At 51.1% G+C, this 17963-nt stretch overlaps 1 protein-coding gene across 3 annotated transcripts in view; it reads left to right on the top strand.

The window, feature by feature from the left end:
- Positions 1-15136, top strand: part of MECR (mitochondrial trans-2-enoyl-CoA reductase) — a 31497-nt gene extending 16361 nt beyond the window's left edge. For all 3 annotated transcript variants that reach the window (XM_068539326.1, XM_068539327.1, XM_068539328.1), the window contains exons 4-10: positions 3290-3433; positions 6087-6189; positions 7229-7331; positions 8311-8384; positions 10467-10527; positions 10692-10764; positions 12190-15136. In XM_068539326.1, the coding sequence (XP_068395427.1) occupies positions 3290-3433; positions 6087-6189; positions 7229-7331; positions 8311-8384; positions 10467-10527; positions 10692-10764; positions 12190-12347 (716 nt within the window). In that variant the 3' untranslated portion in view covers positions 12348-15136. The remainder of the gene's footprint in view (positions 1-3289; positions 3434-6086; positions 6190-7228; positions 7332-8310; positions 8385-10466; positions 10528-10691; positions 10765-12189) is intronic.
- Positions 15137-17963: the final 2827 nt, after the last annotated feature.

The following is a 17963-nucleotide window of genomic DNA, read 5'->3' as shown; positions in this document are numbered from 1 at the left end:
GCTCTCCTTCCACCACCACCACCCCACCACCCCATGACCTTGTTTAAATCACAACTACTTTGAGCCTCAGTTTCCTCATCTCTAAAATGGAGCTAATAGTTGTTGCCTTATCTGTCTCAACTGAGGGAATACATACAATGATCTTTGCAAACACTACATTTGCGGCAGACTTTTTTCTTAAAGGGCGAATTAGTAAATATTTTAGGCTTTGCAGGCCATTCCACTTCTACTCAACCCTGCCAATGTAAATAGCCATAAATAATACATAAAGAGTGGGCTATGTTCTAATGAAGCTTTATTTACAAAAACAGGTGGTGAGCCAAGTTTGGCCCACGGGCCATAGGTTAGGGACCCCTGTGTTAGATGACAGAGATGGTTAAGGGTCAGGTGCATGTGAGTGCAGAATGGGAGTCCTCAGAACTCGGGCCTGGGAATTCAGATCAGAAAAGGAGACCAAGGGATGTTCCACACCTACTGTGTACCAGGCACAATGACAGTCTGTACAATGTCACCACTTAATCTTCACACTATAGCGGGAGTGTTATTCTCCACATTTCATAGATCAGAAAAACTGCAACTCAAAAAGGGTGAAGTGATCATTCAAAGTCAACACAACTAGTGCGTGGCAGAGCCAGGGCTTTTAAGCAGGTCTCTACAACTCCAAAGTCTAAGGGTTTCTACTTCAAAGCCCTGGAGGCTGACGTGGGTGCTGCCCCCATCCCATCCCACCCAGGTTCTCTTAAGAAGACGATTAGGGACTGCCAAGCCCCAGAAATCCGTGTCAAGGGTTGGATTTCCATTGTCCTGCCACTAAGGGGAAGTAGAAAACACCTTTGATTTCACGCACAGAAAGCCATTCACTAAGCATCTGGCACAGAGTAGAGTACAGTAAACGTTGACTAAGATGAATGAGGGTGATAGTTATGAAGATGACGCTGAAGATCTGAAAACCAGGCTGCACGAAGCCCAGAGACAGACAAGGCACCTCCTGGACTCCAAAGCAGTCCTTCAGTTTTTCAACCTCTTATTTTCTCAGCCAGAAATCTACTCTGGGATTGACACAGCCTTTAATAAAAGAGTGTTCCTGCCTCCTATCGCCACTTCCTGGCCCCTAAAGCCCACCTTGGTTCTCCCCTCCTGCAACACAATTAGCGGTCTAGGCTGGCCCCTGCTCCCCACACTGGACCACGTAGAGCCAGGGCACTGTCGGAATCCCAGCCACTGGGTCATGAGTCACACTCGAGAGCCTTAGAAGGGTAGGCCGAGGGCCCCTGAGACATCACAGCCACCAGACACCAAGCCAACAAGGCTCCAAGTCGTTTCCCTGAGGTGACTTAGCAAGTGCGTGGCAAGCCAGGGCTTGAATCTGCATCTGTCTGACTCTCTGCTTTACACAGGATCCCGCCTGCACAGGTGAGGACCTGTCACCCAATGCTCATCAAATCCTGTTGATTCTATCTTCAAAACATAACTCGAATCCATCTACTTTTCCTCATCCCCACTGCCAAAGTCTAGGCAACCATCACCTCGCATCTGGGCCCCTCCGGAAGCCCCCGATCGGCCTCCCTGTTCCCACTCTGCCCGACCCCCGCCACAGTCTTTTCCACGCAGCAACAAAGTGATCTTAAGGCATAAATCCAATCACCTCAGACTTCTCTAAAATTAGAAGCTTCCTGGACGCTTCCTGGGACTTCCCTGCCAGTCCTGTGGTTAAGACTCTGCGCTTCCGCTGCAGGGAGCACAGGTTCGAGCCCTGGTTGGGGAATTAAGATCCCGCATGCCGTGCAGTGCGGCCAAAAAATAAATAAATAAATAAAAAAGAAAAAATTAAAGCTTCCTATTCACTAAAATAAAATCCGTTCTTTATGCCATGACCCTGAGCCCTTATGTTTTTCAGACTGCAGGCTGTGACCCATTAGCAAAATCAATCCAGTGGGTTACAAACAGAATTTTTCTTTTGTTAAAGTTGGTCAGAATAGAATAGAAAATAACAGTACATCACATAGAGTAGGGTAACTATTGTTCCGTGAAACTTCGGCTTCTGTTATGAATCTGTGTATGTGTACACGTATTTATGCATGTACATGTACTGAGTTAGACTGTAACACACAGTTACTGTGAGTCAAGATCATGAAAGCCTGTATGACGTCCCTCCAGCCTGTGCCACGTCAGCCATGTCCCCAGCCACGCTTCCCACCATTCTCTCCCCTCCAGTGTGCATTCTTCCTGCTCCATTCCTCTATCCGTCCTGCCTCAGAGTCTCTGCACATGCTTCTTCCTCCACTGGAATGTTCTTTGTGGATTCTGAGAGGCTGCATCTCTATCCTTCAACTCTTAGCCTGTCGCCTCCTCAGAGAAGCTGTCCCTGACTCCTCCCATCTAAAGTAATTTTCTCCTCTCTCTCCCTCCCTCTGTCTCTCTCTCTCTCTCTCTGTATAACTTAGAATTCTTGTACTTGCTTGTTCGTGTCTCACCTGCTCTGCTCCACTGGAGTGAGTGCGCTGTGAACGTAAGGACTGTGTCATTGTTGGAGGGGCCTGGCTCACAGCCGGTGCCAGATGAGTATCTGCAGACGGAAGTGGGCAGCCCGGGGAGCTGGGCGACGGGGCAAGTCAGCCTCAGTTCCTGCCCTGTTGAGTGAGGACTTTAAATTGGACATTTTATTATTCTTTTGTCTAGAACTGGAATGTGGGCTGGGGGTTAATGAGCATTTTTTTCCAGTTTACAGGATTGTTTCACTTCCCATATCTCGTTTGATCTGTGTAACAGTTCTTGGGGGAGGCCAGTCAAGGCTCTTCTTGCCAGTGTCATCTACATATTAGAATAACCAAATCTCAGTGACTTAGTGCTGTGCTCAGACTAGCAGACCAGCCAAGCCAGGTCCCACACCTCGGCCTTTGACTTTGGCTTTCATGCTTTTTTCCATAATACCACCCGAGTCACCCTGCCTTAGGTGAGAATGAGGGCCGAGTGGGAAAATGGGGCTTTCTCAGCTTCTCTTGCGCTGGTAATGATGTTGCTGTCTCACCCTCAGAGCCCAGTAGTTTGAGATCCTCAGCCACCTGCTGTGTGACGCTAGCTAAATCTACTGGTCACTGATGTGGGAATAACACAGTCTCCCTAACGTAATTATCATGAGGACTCAGACATTCGAAAAGGCTTTGGGATTTTCCTTTTTCTCCAAGTATTACTGAAGTCCGCTGTCCTCGATGCCCATCCACTGAGGAGGGGGAGTAGGGTTGGGCATGGAGGGGGTCCTTCCTTACTCCCCTGGCCTCCCCCTTCTTAGGAACCTGGCGGACCGAGGCTGTGTTCAGCGAGGAAGCGCTCATCTCGGTTCCGAGTGACATCCCTCTTCAGAGCGCTGCCACCCTGGGCGTCAATCCCTGTACGGCCTACCGGATGCTGATGGACTTTGAGCGGCTGCGGCCAGGTAGGAACCGCAGTGGGTGGGCAGGCCGGGCACTCCTGACTGGGGTGTGACCCATGTCCCGACCCTGAGGCCTGGGAACTTACCTGCGAGGAAGGCGGCCCCAACCTGGGTGGTGGTGTTGCTTTACATGGAAAGATGTTAGCTTGGATCCTGGAAAACATGCTGAAACCTCATGAGGAGCACACCCTAGAAAACCGCTGAAGGGTCACATTCCCTAGAGCTTGGGATGGAATTCTGTCATTCAGCAAAATCGTATGGAGCTGTGCTGAGCTCTGGGGCTACAAAGCCAGACAACATAGACACAGTCCCTGTGTTTTCAATAAAATGCTGAACTTAGTGTTAGTCTTCCCACTCAGCACTGCCAGAGCACTTTCCAGCCCACATACGTGCCTTTCCATGCATTGCCCCGTCAAATGCACTGGACGTCAGAGCGGTGCAACGAGGTCCACAGCACGGGTCTGAACCCCAGCTTCGCCTCACTAACTGGGAACTGACCTCTCAAATCATCAGACTTTTCATCCGTGAAATGGAGAGTAAGGGGTTCTGAGGGCTCACTGAAACATGCCGTGTGACACTTAGCACAGGGCCTGGCATACAGCACAGTAAAGGTGTACTGCTGTTATCATTCTCCCTTTTTATAAATGAGGAAACTGAGGTCCAGAAAGGTAAATTATTGGCATGAGATCACTCAGCAAGGAAACGACAAAGCCAGGTGTTTTATTCCAGGTTCCCCTGAAAGCAGAGCCTAAGAAAAGAACTGGGGGCTGACAGTTCGCTGGGGAGGTGACCCCAGGAAGCAGGAGTGAGGGACTGGGGACAGGGACAGGGAAGGAGGAAGAGCCAGCGAAAGCTGATCCTGCCGTGGGCAACCAGGGCCCAGTCCTGCTGGGGACCCTCCACAGACCCTCACAGAACCCTCCTCAGAATTAACCTGCAAGTGACAGGAGGCTGGGCCAGTTACCCACCAACTCCCGTCCCCCGTGGTTGGAGGGTTACCCCACACACCACGCATATGCAGGAGCTGGCAGGGGCCCTAGAGATCACGCAGTCCAGCTCTGTCATGCCGACGAGGAAACTGAGGTGAAGAGATGCCAGAGTGTGATCACCTTCGGTGGCAGCTCTGCGTAAGCCTGGCTGAAAACCAGTCCCAGCTTCCTGCAGAGACAAATGCCGGTTCTCCCAGCTGTGGCAGAGCAGCCCTAGGTCTCTTTAAGTGCAGAAAGCCAGCAGGTGTGATCAGGGACCTTTGCTCAAGTCCCAGTGCAGCAGATGTTTTGGTCGCCTGCATCCTCTCCCCTCAGACCCCCTCTGATTTGGGCTGCAGCTGTGGTCGTCACATCAGGCTATTCTGACACCACCCACCTCAAATGCCCATGGTGTATCTCTCCACTTTCCTGCCCCAGGGCTGGTGTGAAACGTGTGATCTTGACCCATAGTAAGAATTACACTTTAAATTGTCATCCAGTACATAGACGTATATGAATGTATATGTAATGAAAACCAAAGTTTTATGGAATAATATTTACCCTCACTATGTATGATGCACTCCACTATTTTTTTATTCTATTTTCCTTGATTTTAACTTAAAAAAAAAAAAAAAAAGCTTGCCACCCACTAGGTTGGTTTCATAACCCACTGATGGGTGATGATCTGTAGGCTGACCCTAGCTAAGGAGGATGGGCCTTCTTCCAGAAAGTCCTCTGTCTCTAGCACGAGATCCCTGCTGCCTCTCAAAACCCAGATAGCATTTCAGGGGAACAGAGCCCCTTCCCGGACACAACAGCACTGGGCTCTAATGAGGAGCACCCCGGTGGGTGCTTCTAGGGCTCCTGTTTTATGGGGGAGAAACTGAGGTTCAAAGAGGTCAGGACTCATCCCGCCCCGTTCACTTTCCGTGACAGTCAGTGGAGAAGCTGGGACTCACACCCCAGTATGTCTCGTTCCAGAGCCCATGCTTTTCCCAGCATGGCCCGCGGCCTCCCCCGTTGGCTAAGTCCAAAGTTAGGCCCGGCTTTGACCACAGACTATCTGGAGGTCCCTGTCTCAGGGGCTGCCAGTTTCTCCAGTGCAGCTCTAATCCCATTTTGAGGCAGTGCATCTTCCCCTCAAGAAGCTGCAGCCTGTTGATAGAAATGGACTGAGATAACAACCAAGTATAAGTCAGGGCTGACCGTGACCATTAACAGAGACGGCCACAGAGTGCTGTGGGAGTGCACGGGGGAAGAATCTGGGAAGGCTTCATGTAGGAAGCCACACTCGAGCTGTCCTTCAAAGGATATATAGGATTTGAAAACGAAGGGAAACGGAAAGAGGAAAACATTGCCAGCCAAAGAAATAACCTAAGCAGAGACTTGAGGACATAAAAATTGGGAGGATGATGAAGGATGCAAAATCATTTACACAGCAGGGTCTAAGTTGCATCCAGTGTGAACTCTTGAGTTGCTGAATCCTGGCAGGCTTCATGGGTGTTGTAGAGGTTTGTGGGGCACGGGAGAAGAGTGAACAACAGTCCAAGGACTGAGAAGGCTCAGCAGCCAGGTCCTGGGTCCCTTCAGAGTCTGAGGACTCCACCTCTGGCCCTATAATAGGATCCTAGGCTGGAAGCCCTTGACTTATTACAGGTCTCAACTTGAGTCTCTTCCTGGCTCCACAGGGGATTCTGTCATCCAGAATGCATCCAACAGTGGAGTGGGGCAAGCAGTCATCCAGATCGCCGCAGCCCTGGGACTGAGGACCATCAACGTGGTCCGAGACAGGTGCGTGGGAAGGCCTGATCCCAGCACACCACTTGGGCCTTTCCGCCTGCCACCCGCGGGTGCCCATGTTTCCACCAGGTGGCGCCCTTGCGTAAGCGGTCTTCCTTTCCTGTGGGCAGGAGCTGGCTTATAGCTGAGTCAGCCACCAGCACTGAAGTCCAGTGGCTTTTGGCTATAGGATGAATGAATCTGAAATGTAAAGGGAGGGCAGGAAGGAGAAGGCCCTTAGTGAACAGCTAAGAGTTTCTGAGACTCTTGACCTGTGATAAACCTCATGTTTTTAAAACCACAGTTCACATTTGGGAATGTTTTAAGCTGTGTTATTCTTTCTGTGAACTGACTAACCCAGAGCCCTTGTTTCCCTTGCATTTGTGTGATACTTTGAAGTGCACTAAATACAGATGTAAAGGAGATGGGGCAGGTTTGTCATCAGAGAGAGGAAGCCACTTGCTCAGGAAGACAGCAAACCAATGACAAACTTAGTTTCCCAATTTGTTCTCTCTCCATCATATCATCCAACTTCCTAAAGCCTCACCATCCACGCACGTGGTTGTGTCTCTTCAGGGAAGCCCAGCCTTGGCAGGAGAACTGATACTCGCTTCAGTTCCCCATCCCCTCAGTTGTGCTAACAAAAAAATTGTTCTGTTTGCCTTGGTAAAGAGGCTCAGAGCCACTCCTGGACCGGAGTGTGTTTGCACAACACTCTGAAGAGCCCCTTGAAAAGAGGGGGAAAGGAAGCAGAGTTTGGCGTTTCAGTAGAAGAAATCAGGAAGTGAAATGACTCCTCCCTGAGCCCAGATAGTTTCTAGCGTCCTTGGGCTGACAGGAGCAGTAGAAACCTCCCAGTGCTCTCTCACTCCAGTGAGGAAACTGAGGCCAAGAGATGCCGGCATGTGATGAGACTGGTGGCCAGGCCCAGCTTAGCTTCCCACAAAGAGAAGCTCGGGTTCTCACAGCTGTGGCAGAGGGGTCCTGGGAGCCTTCCGTGGAGAAAGTGAGCAGATATGACCGAGGACCTTGAATTGTGTTTGGTTTCCAGACCTGACATCCAGAAGCTGACCGACAGACTGAAGAATCTGGGGGCCCATCATGTTGTCACAGAAGAGGAACTAAGAAAACATGAGATGAAAAACTTCTTTAAGGTACCAGTGATGAGGGACATTGCACCTCCATTCCAGGCCCAACTCCCTGAAGAAAGAAATTCACTTGAATTGGAAAAGCTGGCACTGGCCCCATTCGTCTCCAAAATCCTCCCTTTGTCTCTTTTCGTGGAAGGATAAAGCCCATTCCCTCAGCCAGGGGAAAGCATGCATTAAGTGCCTGGGGCTGTGAGGGGGCAGGAGAGACAGACAAGGTTTAGGAAACCCTGTATGATTGGTAGTTTTGAACGTTAGTGGTGGACTACATCAGCCCACACAGCCGAAGTGAATCTCAGAGCTGGGAGAGAGCTAAGGAAACTGAGGCACAGGAGGGAAGAGAAAGAAAAGAAGTCACATTTCCAAAGCATCTGCCGTATATTTTATCTGATAATCCCTACAAAAGCTCTACAAAGTAGGTGCTATCTATTTTATAGGTGAGAAAACGAAGACTTGGAAAAAAAGAAAGGACTTCACTGAGACCACACAGTCATAAGTGGTGGAGTCGGGCTGGTCCCAGGCCTCTCTGAACTCAAAGCCCCTTAACCCTGCCCAGCACACCTAGTAAGTGACAGAACCACATCTCAGCCTCTTGTCACTGAACCCTGGAGGGACCGGACACACACTTGCTTGAGAACACGTGCCTCTTGAGAACATTTCTGAAGCAGTAGGTCAGCACATCTAATATAAACTGAGTTGTAAGTGCTGAGAAGAGGGGGAAATGAAGTCTGTCAAAACAGAACATAGGTGCCCTTTGTCTGTTCTTTCCCAGAGGAGGTGAGTTTTGAACAAAATCCTAAAACAGATAACAGGATTAAGCTGGTAAAGAAAAGGCCCTTCCCAGACAGCGTTGGAAGGCATGACTGTCCCACTTTCTTCGCTCCTTCCTGACACAGCCCTTGGGCCAGGGAAGTGCTGTTTATAGCAAGTTTCAAACCCCACCACAGAGGGGAAGCTCACTCACTGCAGGTCCCTTCTTTTCCAGGACGTGCCCCAGCCTCAGCTTGCTCTCAACTGTGTCGGCGGGAAAAGCTCCACGGAGCTGCTGCGGCACTTGGCGTAAGTCCCTCGGCCCCGCGAGTCCAGTGCACAAAGGCGCCCTCCCGGGATTTAGCCAGGAGGACCACCGAGTGACCAAGTCCCAGTGGCCAGTGCAGGCCAAGGCCAGGTCAGCACGATCCGGAGTAGGAAGATGGGACCCACGTCATGTCCTAGTTACCTGGGCCCGCCCTTTCTCAGCCTCCTCCTTTACAGATGACCATCCGGCTCTGTTCTCATAGGGACCCCAGAAGTAGACTGCTGGGCGCTCTGTGATAGGGGAACGGGTAAGGATTCATAACCTAGGGGCATCTGAAAAAGTCACTTAGTCCTAGCTTATTAGCTTTTAAATGTTTTATTAGCTTTTAAAAATAGATTCTAATTTTAAAGGTAACATCATGCTGTTACAAAACATCTTGAAAGCATGTAAAAGTACAAAGGACAAATTAAGCACAAAGCTTACCTATCATCCCACCACAGAGGGGGATGACATGTTGACAGTGCATGTCCTTTCCTTCTTTTTTCGTTAAATATAAACTTCTCAAATTGAAGGGCGCCTGAAAGGACACTTCCCAACTAGAGCACCAACGTTTGTTAACTCATATTTGCTAGCACTCACTAGCCACAGGGTACCTAGATGGCTGAGACACTGAGGGAACCCTCTAGAACTCAGGCTGGATGGGAATTTGGGTCATGTGATCAGAGAGCTGTAGTCACAATCACAGAGTGTTTACCATGCACCAGACTGTGCAGAGTGCATGATGTACCCCTTCCACAATCGCCTAGGTGAGGGGTACTGCTCCCATCCCCGTCCACACGAGGCCCAGAGAGGGTTGTCAGCTTGCCCGAGTTGCTGTGGCTCCGAGCATACCTCTTCAGCCCTACTCTGGGCAGCCTCCGAGGCCAACTACCATCCCCATGTGGCTCGTGCTTACTAGCTGTGGACCTATGAAAAGTTAAGCAATATGTGAAAAACGATCCAGGTCTCAGTCTCTTCATCAGTAAAATGGGGGGATATAAACCCTTTCTGCCTCAGAAGGTGAGTCCAAGGGCCTCTGAGGTCTGTACACAGCACTATACAAATGAGAGGTGGGCCCCAGTTTTCTCATCTGTGAAATAGGAGTCATAAAAGTCCTCCCTTGGGGTTACTGTGAGGATTCACTGGCCAGCACATGTGAAGTGCTCTGACCTGTGCCTGGCACATAGTAAACACCCACTATACGGTAGCCATTCTGATTAGATCAAGTGAAGTGCAGGTCCACGGAGGGAGAGCTCGCCCCCCCACCACGCAGGAGCTACTTTCCAGAGCAGGTGGCAGTTGAAGGGAACTAAAGACCAGACTGGCCCCCGGCCTCAGGCACAGAGTTACCTGCCTCTCTCAGCAGCTTCTTCCATCCTGGAGTTCACAGAGCCTCCCTTGTGTTGTCCCAAAATGTATCTCGGGTCATCCTTGATCAACAAACTCCTAAAAGAGCCAGGGGAGTGGGGAGGGGAGCACAGGTTACGTCAGGCATGTGAAGTCCTAGCTTACGTTTTAAAAATTATCTGAGCCCCTCTCCTGTTTGACCGCTGGGGCGGGTGTCAGACAGCAGGTCCTGACAATCGCCATTGTCCTCTGCACCGTCCACACCGTTCCTTAGCTGCGTCGTCTCACTGGAGCGTGTACGGGAGAGGCAGTGTGGCCCGCTGTGGACATGTTGCCCAGCGTCATACACCGACAGTGGAGTAGAGCCCGGCCCGATCTACTTCCGGCTCCACTCATGACTCGGGTTGTGAGCTTTGCTCAGCGGAGTATTTTTCTCTGCGGCTCTTCCGCAAAGCCTGACTGGGAGCTTAACTCTGGGCTCCCAACCCTGGCTAGACATAGAGGTCGTCTGCAGGGGGTGTTTGCTTGCTTGTTTGTTTTCTGTCGTTTTTTAATATAGAGCTTTGCTTCCCAATTCATTAGGTCTGGGTCGGGCCTAGGAATCTGTATTTTTGAACCCTTCCCAGGGATTCTGAGAACGAGGTTTAGGAACCAGGGTTGGAATAGATGCATTGTAACTGGTTCAAGAAGGGCTCTGTCTCTACCTGCGACCACTCTCTTCTCTCTGGACCCTTCAGGCCTGGAGGAACCATGGTGACCTATGGGGGGATGGCCAAGCAGCCTGTCATCGCCTCTGTGGTAAGCTGGTGGGGCGGGGCGGGGGAGCGCCGGGAGACAGGGGCCTGGACACCACCGTTGTCTAAACTCAGGCAGTGTCCCCCGGCCCTGGGGGAATCCATACCTTAAGCAGTGCCTGGAGTTTTTGCCCTCAGAGCCCCAGTATGTCCTTCCTGTGTCCACAGAGCCTGCTCATTTTTAAGGATCTCAAACTTCGGGGCTTTTGGTTATCCCAGTGGAAGAAGGACCACAGTCCAGGTAAGTGGATGATGGCCCCATTACCAAGGGTCACATGAGAGGGCAGTGCCCACTGCAGAAGTGACCAGCCACTCTGAGTCCTGGAGAGGTGATTGGACGCCCAGGCCCACAACAGGATAAAGGAAAACAGTCTCTAAATACAGCTGCAGTCAGCAAATAGTTATTGGACCAAAGTGGGCTAGTCCTTGGGGCACCATATTGTACAAGGCACCCCCTGCCACCCTCCTGAGGAGCTGACAGTGGGGAAGCCTGCCGTGGAAGACAGCCAAGTAAAGGGAACAGACTTCTGGAACCGGCCTGCCCAGGCCCAAATCCTGCTTCCACCGTTACTGGCTATGGGCTCTGCCGAGTGAGCTGTGGGACATTGGCAAGTTACTTAACCTCTGCCTCGGTTTAAATGTCATAATTGTTTAAACTATTGTCAGCTCTGTCTGACACAGGAGGAAACAGAGGCTCAGAGTAGCTAGGTAGCTGGCCCCGAGTCGTCCCCACCTGAGGGGTGTGTAGCCAGGGCGTGAACAGCCTCTCTGCCTCCAAAACCTGAGCCAGCGCACTGCTCTTCTTCTCCTGGAGGACTGGCTCCCCAGATGGTGACCACCACCACCCCCAGGCTGAGCTGAGGAAGGGCGTGGAGTTATCCCAGCGGCGGGGAGGGCGGGGAGGGAAGTGGTCGTCTGAAGGGGGTGTTCTAAGCAAAGAAGATAGCATGTGTAAAAGCCCATCGTTGTGGCCAGATTACGAAAGGCCTTATAATCCTCTTTAAGGAGCTCAGACTCCTTGGTCTTAAAGGGAAATGGGAAGCACTGAAATGTTTTAAGCAGGGGATACGATTCGATTTGAATGTTGAATGAATTGATGTCTGTGAAAAAGTACTTCTCAGCCAAGGCCTTCACTACTCATCTTCCTCTACCATATTGGGTCCTTAGTGGGAGGCAAGCCCGGGAGGGGACGTTGGTGGCTTCTGCTGGTGCGGTTCTGAGGGAGCCTGGGCTCTCAGGGAAGGCTCTTTTCCCTGAGCAGAGCTCCGCTGTTGCACATCTGTTGGCGTGCCAGGCACCACCCACCCCCTCCCCGTGCCTCTTCCGGCTTCTGCCCCTCTGAGTGATTCCGCCCTCCCACCATTCAGGACCCCCCGTTACACCCAGTCAGGTTCTGTGGGCCGAGCCATCGCAGCCACCACTCCGCCTGCCCGTCAGCTCCTGGGGCTGCTCCCCGTGCTTCTGTCCCCACCCTGGCCCTCACTGTCCTGAACACAGGCGGGCACCAGGCCGCCTCCGCAGCGGCCGCCGTGTCCCTGGCCGAGCCCAGGGCTCTCGAGGCTTCCCTGGAGCCCAGCACCAGCTCCTGCCAGCAGGGGAAGCCCGCGTGTCCCCTCACCGAGCCCTGCGGTTGCTCCCCCGTCTGACACCCTCCAACCTCCCACAGACCAGTTCAAGGAGCTGATCCTCACGCTGTGCGATCTCATCCACCGAGGCCAGCTCACGGCCCCTGCCTGCTCCGAGGCCCCACTGCAGGAGTACCAGCGTGCCCTAGAAGCGTCCATGCAGCCTTTCGTGTCTTCCAAGCAGATCCTCACCATGTGATGTGATAATCCCAGAGGAGCCGGAACCACGTGGGAGGGGAGGCGGACCAGCAGGACTGGTTTCGGCCCCCCAGTTGGGGCCTCCGCCTTCCGCAGGCCGCTCCTCTCCGCACTGTCACTTCTGAGTCGGAGAACTGCGAGGCCAGCCAAGGCTTTCCCTGGGGCCAGCCTCTGGGTATCTAATAAAGTCCAAACTCCCTAAAAAACCAAACAAACAAAAACCAATAGGAGTCACCCCTAATAAGAAGGACCATCCCTTGCCAGCTCCCAGCACTAGAAGCCCCCCCCTTGCCCACCCTCACCTGTCCTCCAGCCATCACTTCCTGACCGCTCTGAAAGCAAAGCCTTGGCGGGGCTGGCAGGTACAAAAGCCAGTAAAACAGGTCTCTGCCCTCAAGCCCTCCAAGCCCACAGAGGAGAATCTTCTAAAAAGGAAGGTTTGACTCAATCTCAGGTGGCCTTCGGCTCAATCTGGGACAGGGGGAGGATCAGCTCCACAGAGGAGTGAATGCCAGGCCGAGAAAGCAAGGAAATGGGGTCTCAGGTGCCGGGACCAGCCTCACGGAACTTCCATTCTAACTGGGGAGGTAGACGTTACACCAGTGGTTCTCAACCTGAGCTCATTCGACCCCCAGGGGACGCTGTGGTTATCACAATTGAGGGGGTGCTGCTAGTGCCCAGTGAGCAGAGGTCAGTGGTGCTGCTACAGCATCCTGCAGTGCATGGCACGGCCTCCCTCAGCAAGGGCTCCTCCAGCCCAGATGTCCACAGTGCCGCCGTTGAGAAACCCCGCATCCAACCCCTGGTCCCACGACAGTTACCCTAGTGACGAGTGTGCAAAAGAAGACACGCGTGAGGTGCTGTGAGCGCCTAACCAAGGTCCTGTCCTAGGCCTCCCTGAGGTGAAGCTGGAAAATGGGCCCTGAAAAATGAGTAGCTTTATTCAGACAAAGAGAAGAGTTTGACACTACGTGAGTTTTTGGTGTTTGCTTCATGACCCGCTCACTCAAAGCAAAGAACTAGAGTCTTTGGGGTGTCTCCCTCATCACCTGGCCCTCTGTCCCTGAGCTCTAGAGCCTCACTGCGGGGGAACTTACTGAGAGCCTAGCATGTGCCTGAGGCCAGGGCTGCCCGTGAGTGACGTGGGGCTGGCCCGCAAGTAGCTAAGCCTAGTGCACTAGTGCACAGCATACTCATGAGGCTGCTGATACGGAGGTGTCCGGAGGGCCGTGGGGACACAGCAGCTCTGCCTGAGGGTTTAAGGAAGGCCTCCCAGAGGAAGTATGGTCACAGCCAATCTTGAGGCCCAGCAGGAGAAGGTGTACCAAGCAAAGGCAACAGCACTCGTGAGAGTCTGGCGGCCCTGGAGAGCCTAGCAGTCGGGGAACTGCCCACAGGCAAGTATAGCTGCTGCCCAGGACGTGGGGGGAGTATGAAGACTGAGATGGGAGCAGTGGGCAGCAGTCAGAGCAGGAAGGCTCAGGACTTGCCCCCAAGACGTGGGGGAGGCACTGAGGGATTTTAGGCAGTGGAGAGATGTGGAAAACTGGCTCTGAAGGCTAGTTGCATGCCAGCACATACCTGGGCCCCGGCATCATCCTCTTGCCTTCAGGAGCATCTTGTGTGTCCTCTGGAGAAAAGGACTCGGCTTCAGCCTGGGGCTGGGAAAGGTCTACAGGTGCCCTCTGGGTAAGATTTGCCACCTGGTACACCTGGGCTCAGAATCAGCCCCAACTCACCCAAGTCCCTCCCGTTCTGTATCCTCAGGGTTAGTGGGATGGATGATTTGTGCAGTTGGTCAATGTGGGAAAGTGCAAAAAGTCTGAGAGGGAGCAGGAGGCTGCCCAAAGCCTACAGGAGTCAAAGTTAGGATTAGTTCCTTCAGGGGGACTCCACAGGGTTGGGCTTAGGGGATGTGATGAGCCTGCAGCCATGGAGAAGGATCGGGCCCCTGGTAGAGACCCAGAGTGGGCAGACAGGTGGGAGGAAGGTTCTTAACACCACGTCACGGTTAGAGACCTCGGGGGTGTGCAGAGTGTCCCGGGAATAGTACCTCTGGGGGTCTGGAGCTGATTTTTTTTTTTTTTTTTTTTTGGCTGCTCCGTGTGGCATGAGGGATCTTAGTTCCCCGACCAGGGATCGAAGTCATGGCCCCTGCATTGGGGGCGCGGAGTCTTAACCACTGGACCGCCAGGGAAGTCCTTGGAGCTGACGTTGGGCTTTAAAGGATGATAATATTTTCTCAGGCAGGGGAGGGAGACAAGCATTACAGACTAAGGGACCAGACTAAGTTATAGAGGCAGAACATTTATGTCAGAATCTTCTCGTTTTCCCCAAATACCATTCTACTGCCAAGAATTAAAACTGATGACTCTTAGGCGGGCGCATGGTGGGCTGGAATAAACACTGTTTCCCTGCCTCCCTTGCAGCTGACAAGATCTGGCCCATGTGATGTAAGCAGAGGTGCTAGGTGTCCATTTCTTAGGAACCTCTTTAAAATATAGCTGGCATCCATCCTGTACCCTTTCCTTCGCCTTTCACCATCCTCCTGGCTGGGATACAAACATGGAATTTGCACAGCCATCTTTGACCATGTTGAGAATGGGACAGCAACAAGATCAAAGGAGCCTGGGTCCCTGAGACCCAGAAACGCTGACTGCCCACCTGAGGACTTGAGAAATAAGCTTCTGTGTTATTTAAGCCCCTAGTGTTTCGGCTTTCTCTGAACCTAGTCATAAATGATACATATTCTATGATTTAATTTATATTGAAATCCTGTCAATCCATCTGAAGCTGAAAATTTCACAAAATCACAATCTGAATTGTGGCAGTGTGTGATTCCCAGCTAAGGAATTTGGACTTCACCCTACTGGCAGTAGGGAACAAAAGATTTCTGAGCCAGAAGATCAGAACTGTGCTTCAGAAAAATCCCTCTGGCAGCAATCTGGGGGGACAGTTTGGAGAAGGGAGGCGCTAAAGAAAGAGATAATCAGAAATTCCCAGATAAGTAAAGTCTCCCTAAATTTTGAAGACCAACGTAGGGATTACCAACATTTAATGAGGCCAGCAGAGGAAAGGAGCCTGAGGCAAAACAATGTCAAAAGGGAACCTGACTTAAGATGGGTCATTGCTTCCCTACTTAACAAGTACAGGAGATTGTTTTTAATTTTCAGGCTGAATAATCTCTGTGGAGTTGGGACAGCTCTTCTGGCCCACTAAGTAAACAATATACTTTTTAAACGGCTGAAGGAGGAACTCTGGCTCCAGGAGACCAAAGGAGGACAAACAGGCATGACCTCCTAAACCAAAGCTTGGGTGCACCTGAAGCCCTGAGGCTTCATGACTGGCTCTCCCTGTTGTCTTCTGGAATCATCCACCCTTCAACTGCCTACAGCCACTGTCGTAATATTGATGACTGTCTGGTGTCTTGGGACACCAATTAACCCTGCTTTCCTCAGGGAAAAAAACCGATGCCCAGAAGAAAGGGTCTTGCATTAACCTGTGTGTGCCAGGCATCTCTGCCCTGGTACCTGGAAGCTGTCAGCAGCTCCCGCCGGCCCCATGCTTATTGGCAGGTACCATGCCGTGGGTAGGACACTGGGCCCAGCTTGGGCAGCTGGAGGAAATGGTGGAAGAAGAGAGACTCAGTCCTGGCACAGCATCTGCCTGCATCTGAAGGCAGGAAGATCGTGGGAAGACAGAGGGCCCACCTGCAGGTGAGTTAGCACCCTCTGAGAGGGAAGAAAGCTTGCCCTATGTCCCTGACCCTTTACAGTGTACGGGCACTTCCACACGTACCTGCATTTGATTTTTACAACTTCCCTGTGTCATTGAGGTTTTAATATCACCACTTTTCAGAAGAGGAAGATGCTGAGAGAGGAAGTGAGCTGCTCAAGGTCACATACCAGGAAGCAAGCTGGCACCAGAAGCCAGGTCCCCTGACCCTGTCTGGTCAGCATGCCAGTCAACCCCAGTTCCTCTGGCCCCACAGTTGGCCTTGAGCTCCCTCTTTTCTCAGGACTCCTTGATTTTGTTCAGTAATAATTGACATGTCACTCAATTTCCCTGAGTCTATGTCTCACGGGGAAGCATGAAAAAAAGGAGAAGCAGGAGGCCACTGAAGTAATCCAGGTGAGAACTCATTCACTTATTCATTCGGTAAATAGTTTGAACACCCGATATGTGAAATGCACTGTCAGAAGTGCCAGGGATACAGCAGGAGCCAAAAATCGTGGCCCATGATACCAGGAAGCTTACGTTCTAGTGGAGGAGAAAGACAGTGAACAAGTGAATAAATGAGGTAATTACAGAGTGTAGCAAGTGCTGTGAAAGAAAAAATAAAGTGATATCATAGTGATGGGGGGTACTTGAGAGAAGGTGGGCAAGGAAGGTCTGAGTCCTGAATAAGAAGTCAGCCATGTTGCAGGCAGGGGGAGTAGCATGTTAAAGCCCTGATGTGTGAACAATATGACGAGGCCTGAACTGGCTTAGCTAAGTGGGAGTGAAGTGAATGGATTCGTGAATATTTAGAAGGAAGAATCAACAAGACAGTGTGAACGAGGTGCGTGAAGGTGGAACTTTGGCACCTTCCTGGAAGGAGGTGCCACTCCCTGAGTTAGCAAGCTCCAGAAGAGGAGAGGTTTTGGAGACAGGTATTTCGGTGGGCAGGGTTCTTTCCCATCTGTGCAATAGGTTGAGCAGATTATTTAACAACCAAGTTTAGCACTGGTTCTTCAGAATACAGGTACTATGATCCTCACACTTTACAAAATACCAAACGGATCAGGACTGCAGCATAAAAATCAGTTCTAAAAGTAACAGAATAAACCATGGGTGGTTTTGTTTGTTTGGCTGCGCCCAGTCTTAGTTGCAACACAGGGGATCTTTTTTTAGTTGCAGCATGCGGGATCTTCCTTGCATCGTGGATTTATCTATCTGTGCCACATCTTAGCTGCGGCACGCGGAATCTTTAGTTGTGGCATGCAAACTCTTAGTTGCGGCATGCATGTGGGATCTAGTTCCCTGACCAGGGATCGAACCTGGGCCCCCTGCATTGGGAGCGCAGAGTCTTAGCCACTGGACCACCGGGAAGTCCCCAGGGGAGGTTTTTAAAAAAAAAAAAAAAAAAATTTTAAACCTCAGAGTGAGGAAGGCCTTTCAAACTACAACACATAATCCAGAATCAAAGAAAAATAAAGGATAAATTCGATCCCATAAACATACAATGTTTTTGCATGGCAGAAAAGCACTCTAGGCAAAGTCAAAAGTCAACAAACTGGGAAAAAATATTTGCAACTCATTTGACAAAGAACTGATTTTCCTAATACATAGATAGCTCCTATGAATAAGAAAAATGGGCAAAAAATATAAACAGAGAAAGGAAAATATGTGCCTTAAACATACGAGGCTGACTCCACTCAACATAACTGCAAATTAAATTATCCCAAGATACCATTTTTCAGCTATCAGATTGACAACGATCATAAAGTTTCATAACGTGTTGATGAGGAGATGGAGAAACAGGTGCTTGTGGAAAATTGAGCAATATGTATCAGAACTATGCTTGCCCACACCCTTTGACCCAACTATTCTACTTCTAGGAATAGATCCTACGTAG

This window comes from Eschrichtius robustus, chromosome 3 (assembly GCF_028021215.1).
Source record: "Eschrichtius robustus isolate mEscRob2 chromosome 3, mEscRob2.pri, whole genome shotgun sequence".
Taxonomy (NCBI): domain Eukaryota; kingdom Metazoa; phylum Chordata; class Mammalia; order Artiodactyla; family Eschrichtiidae; genus Eschrichtius; species Eschrichtius robustus.
The sequence above is the reverse complement of the archived record's forward strand: the minus strand, read 5'-3'. Positions and strand labels throughout refer to the sequence as shown.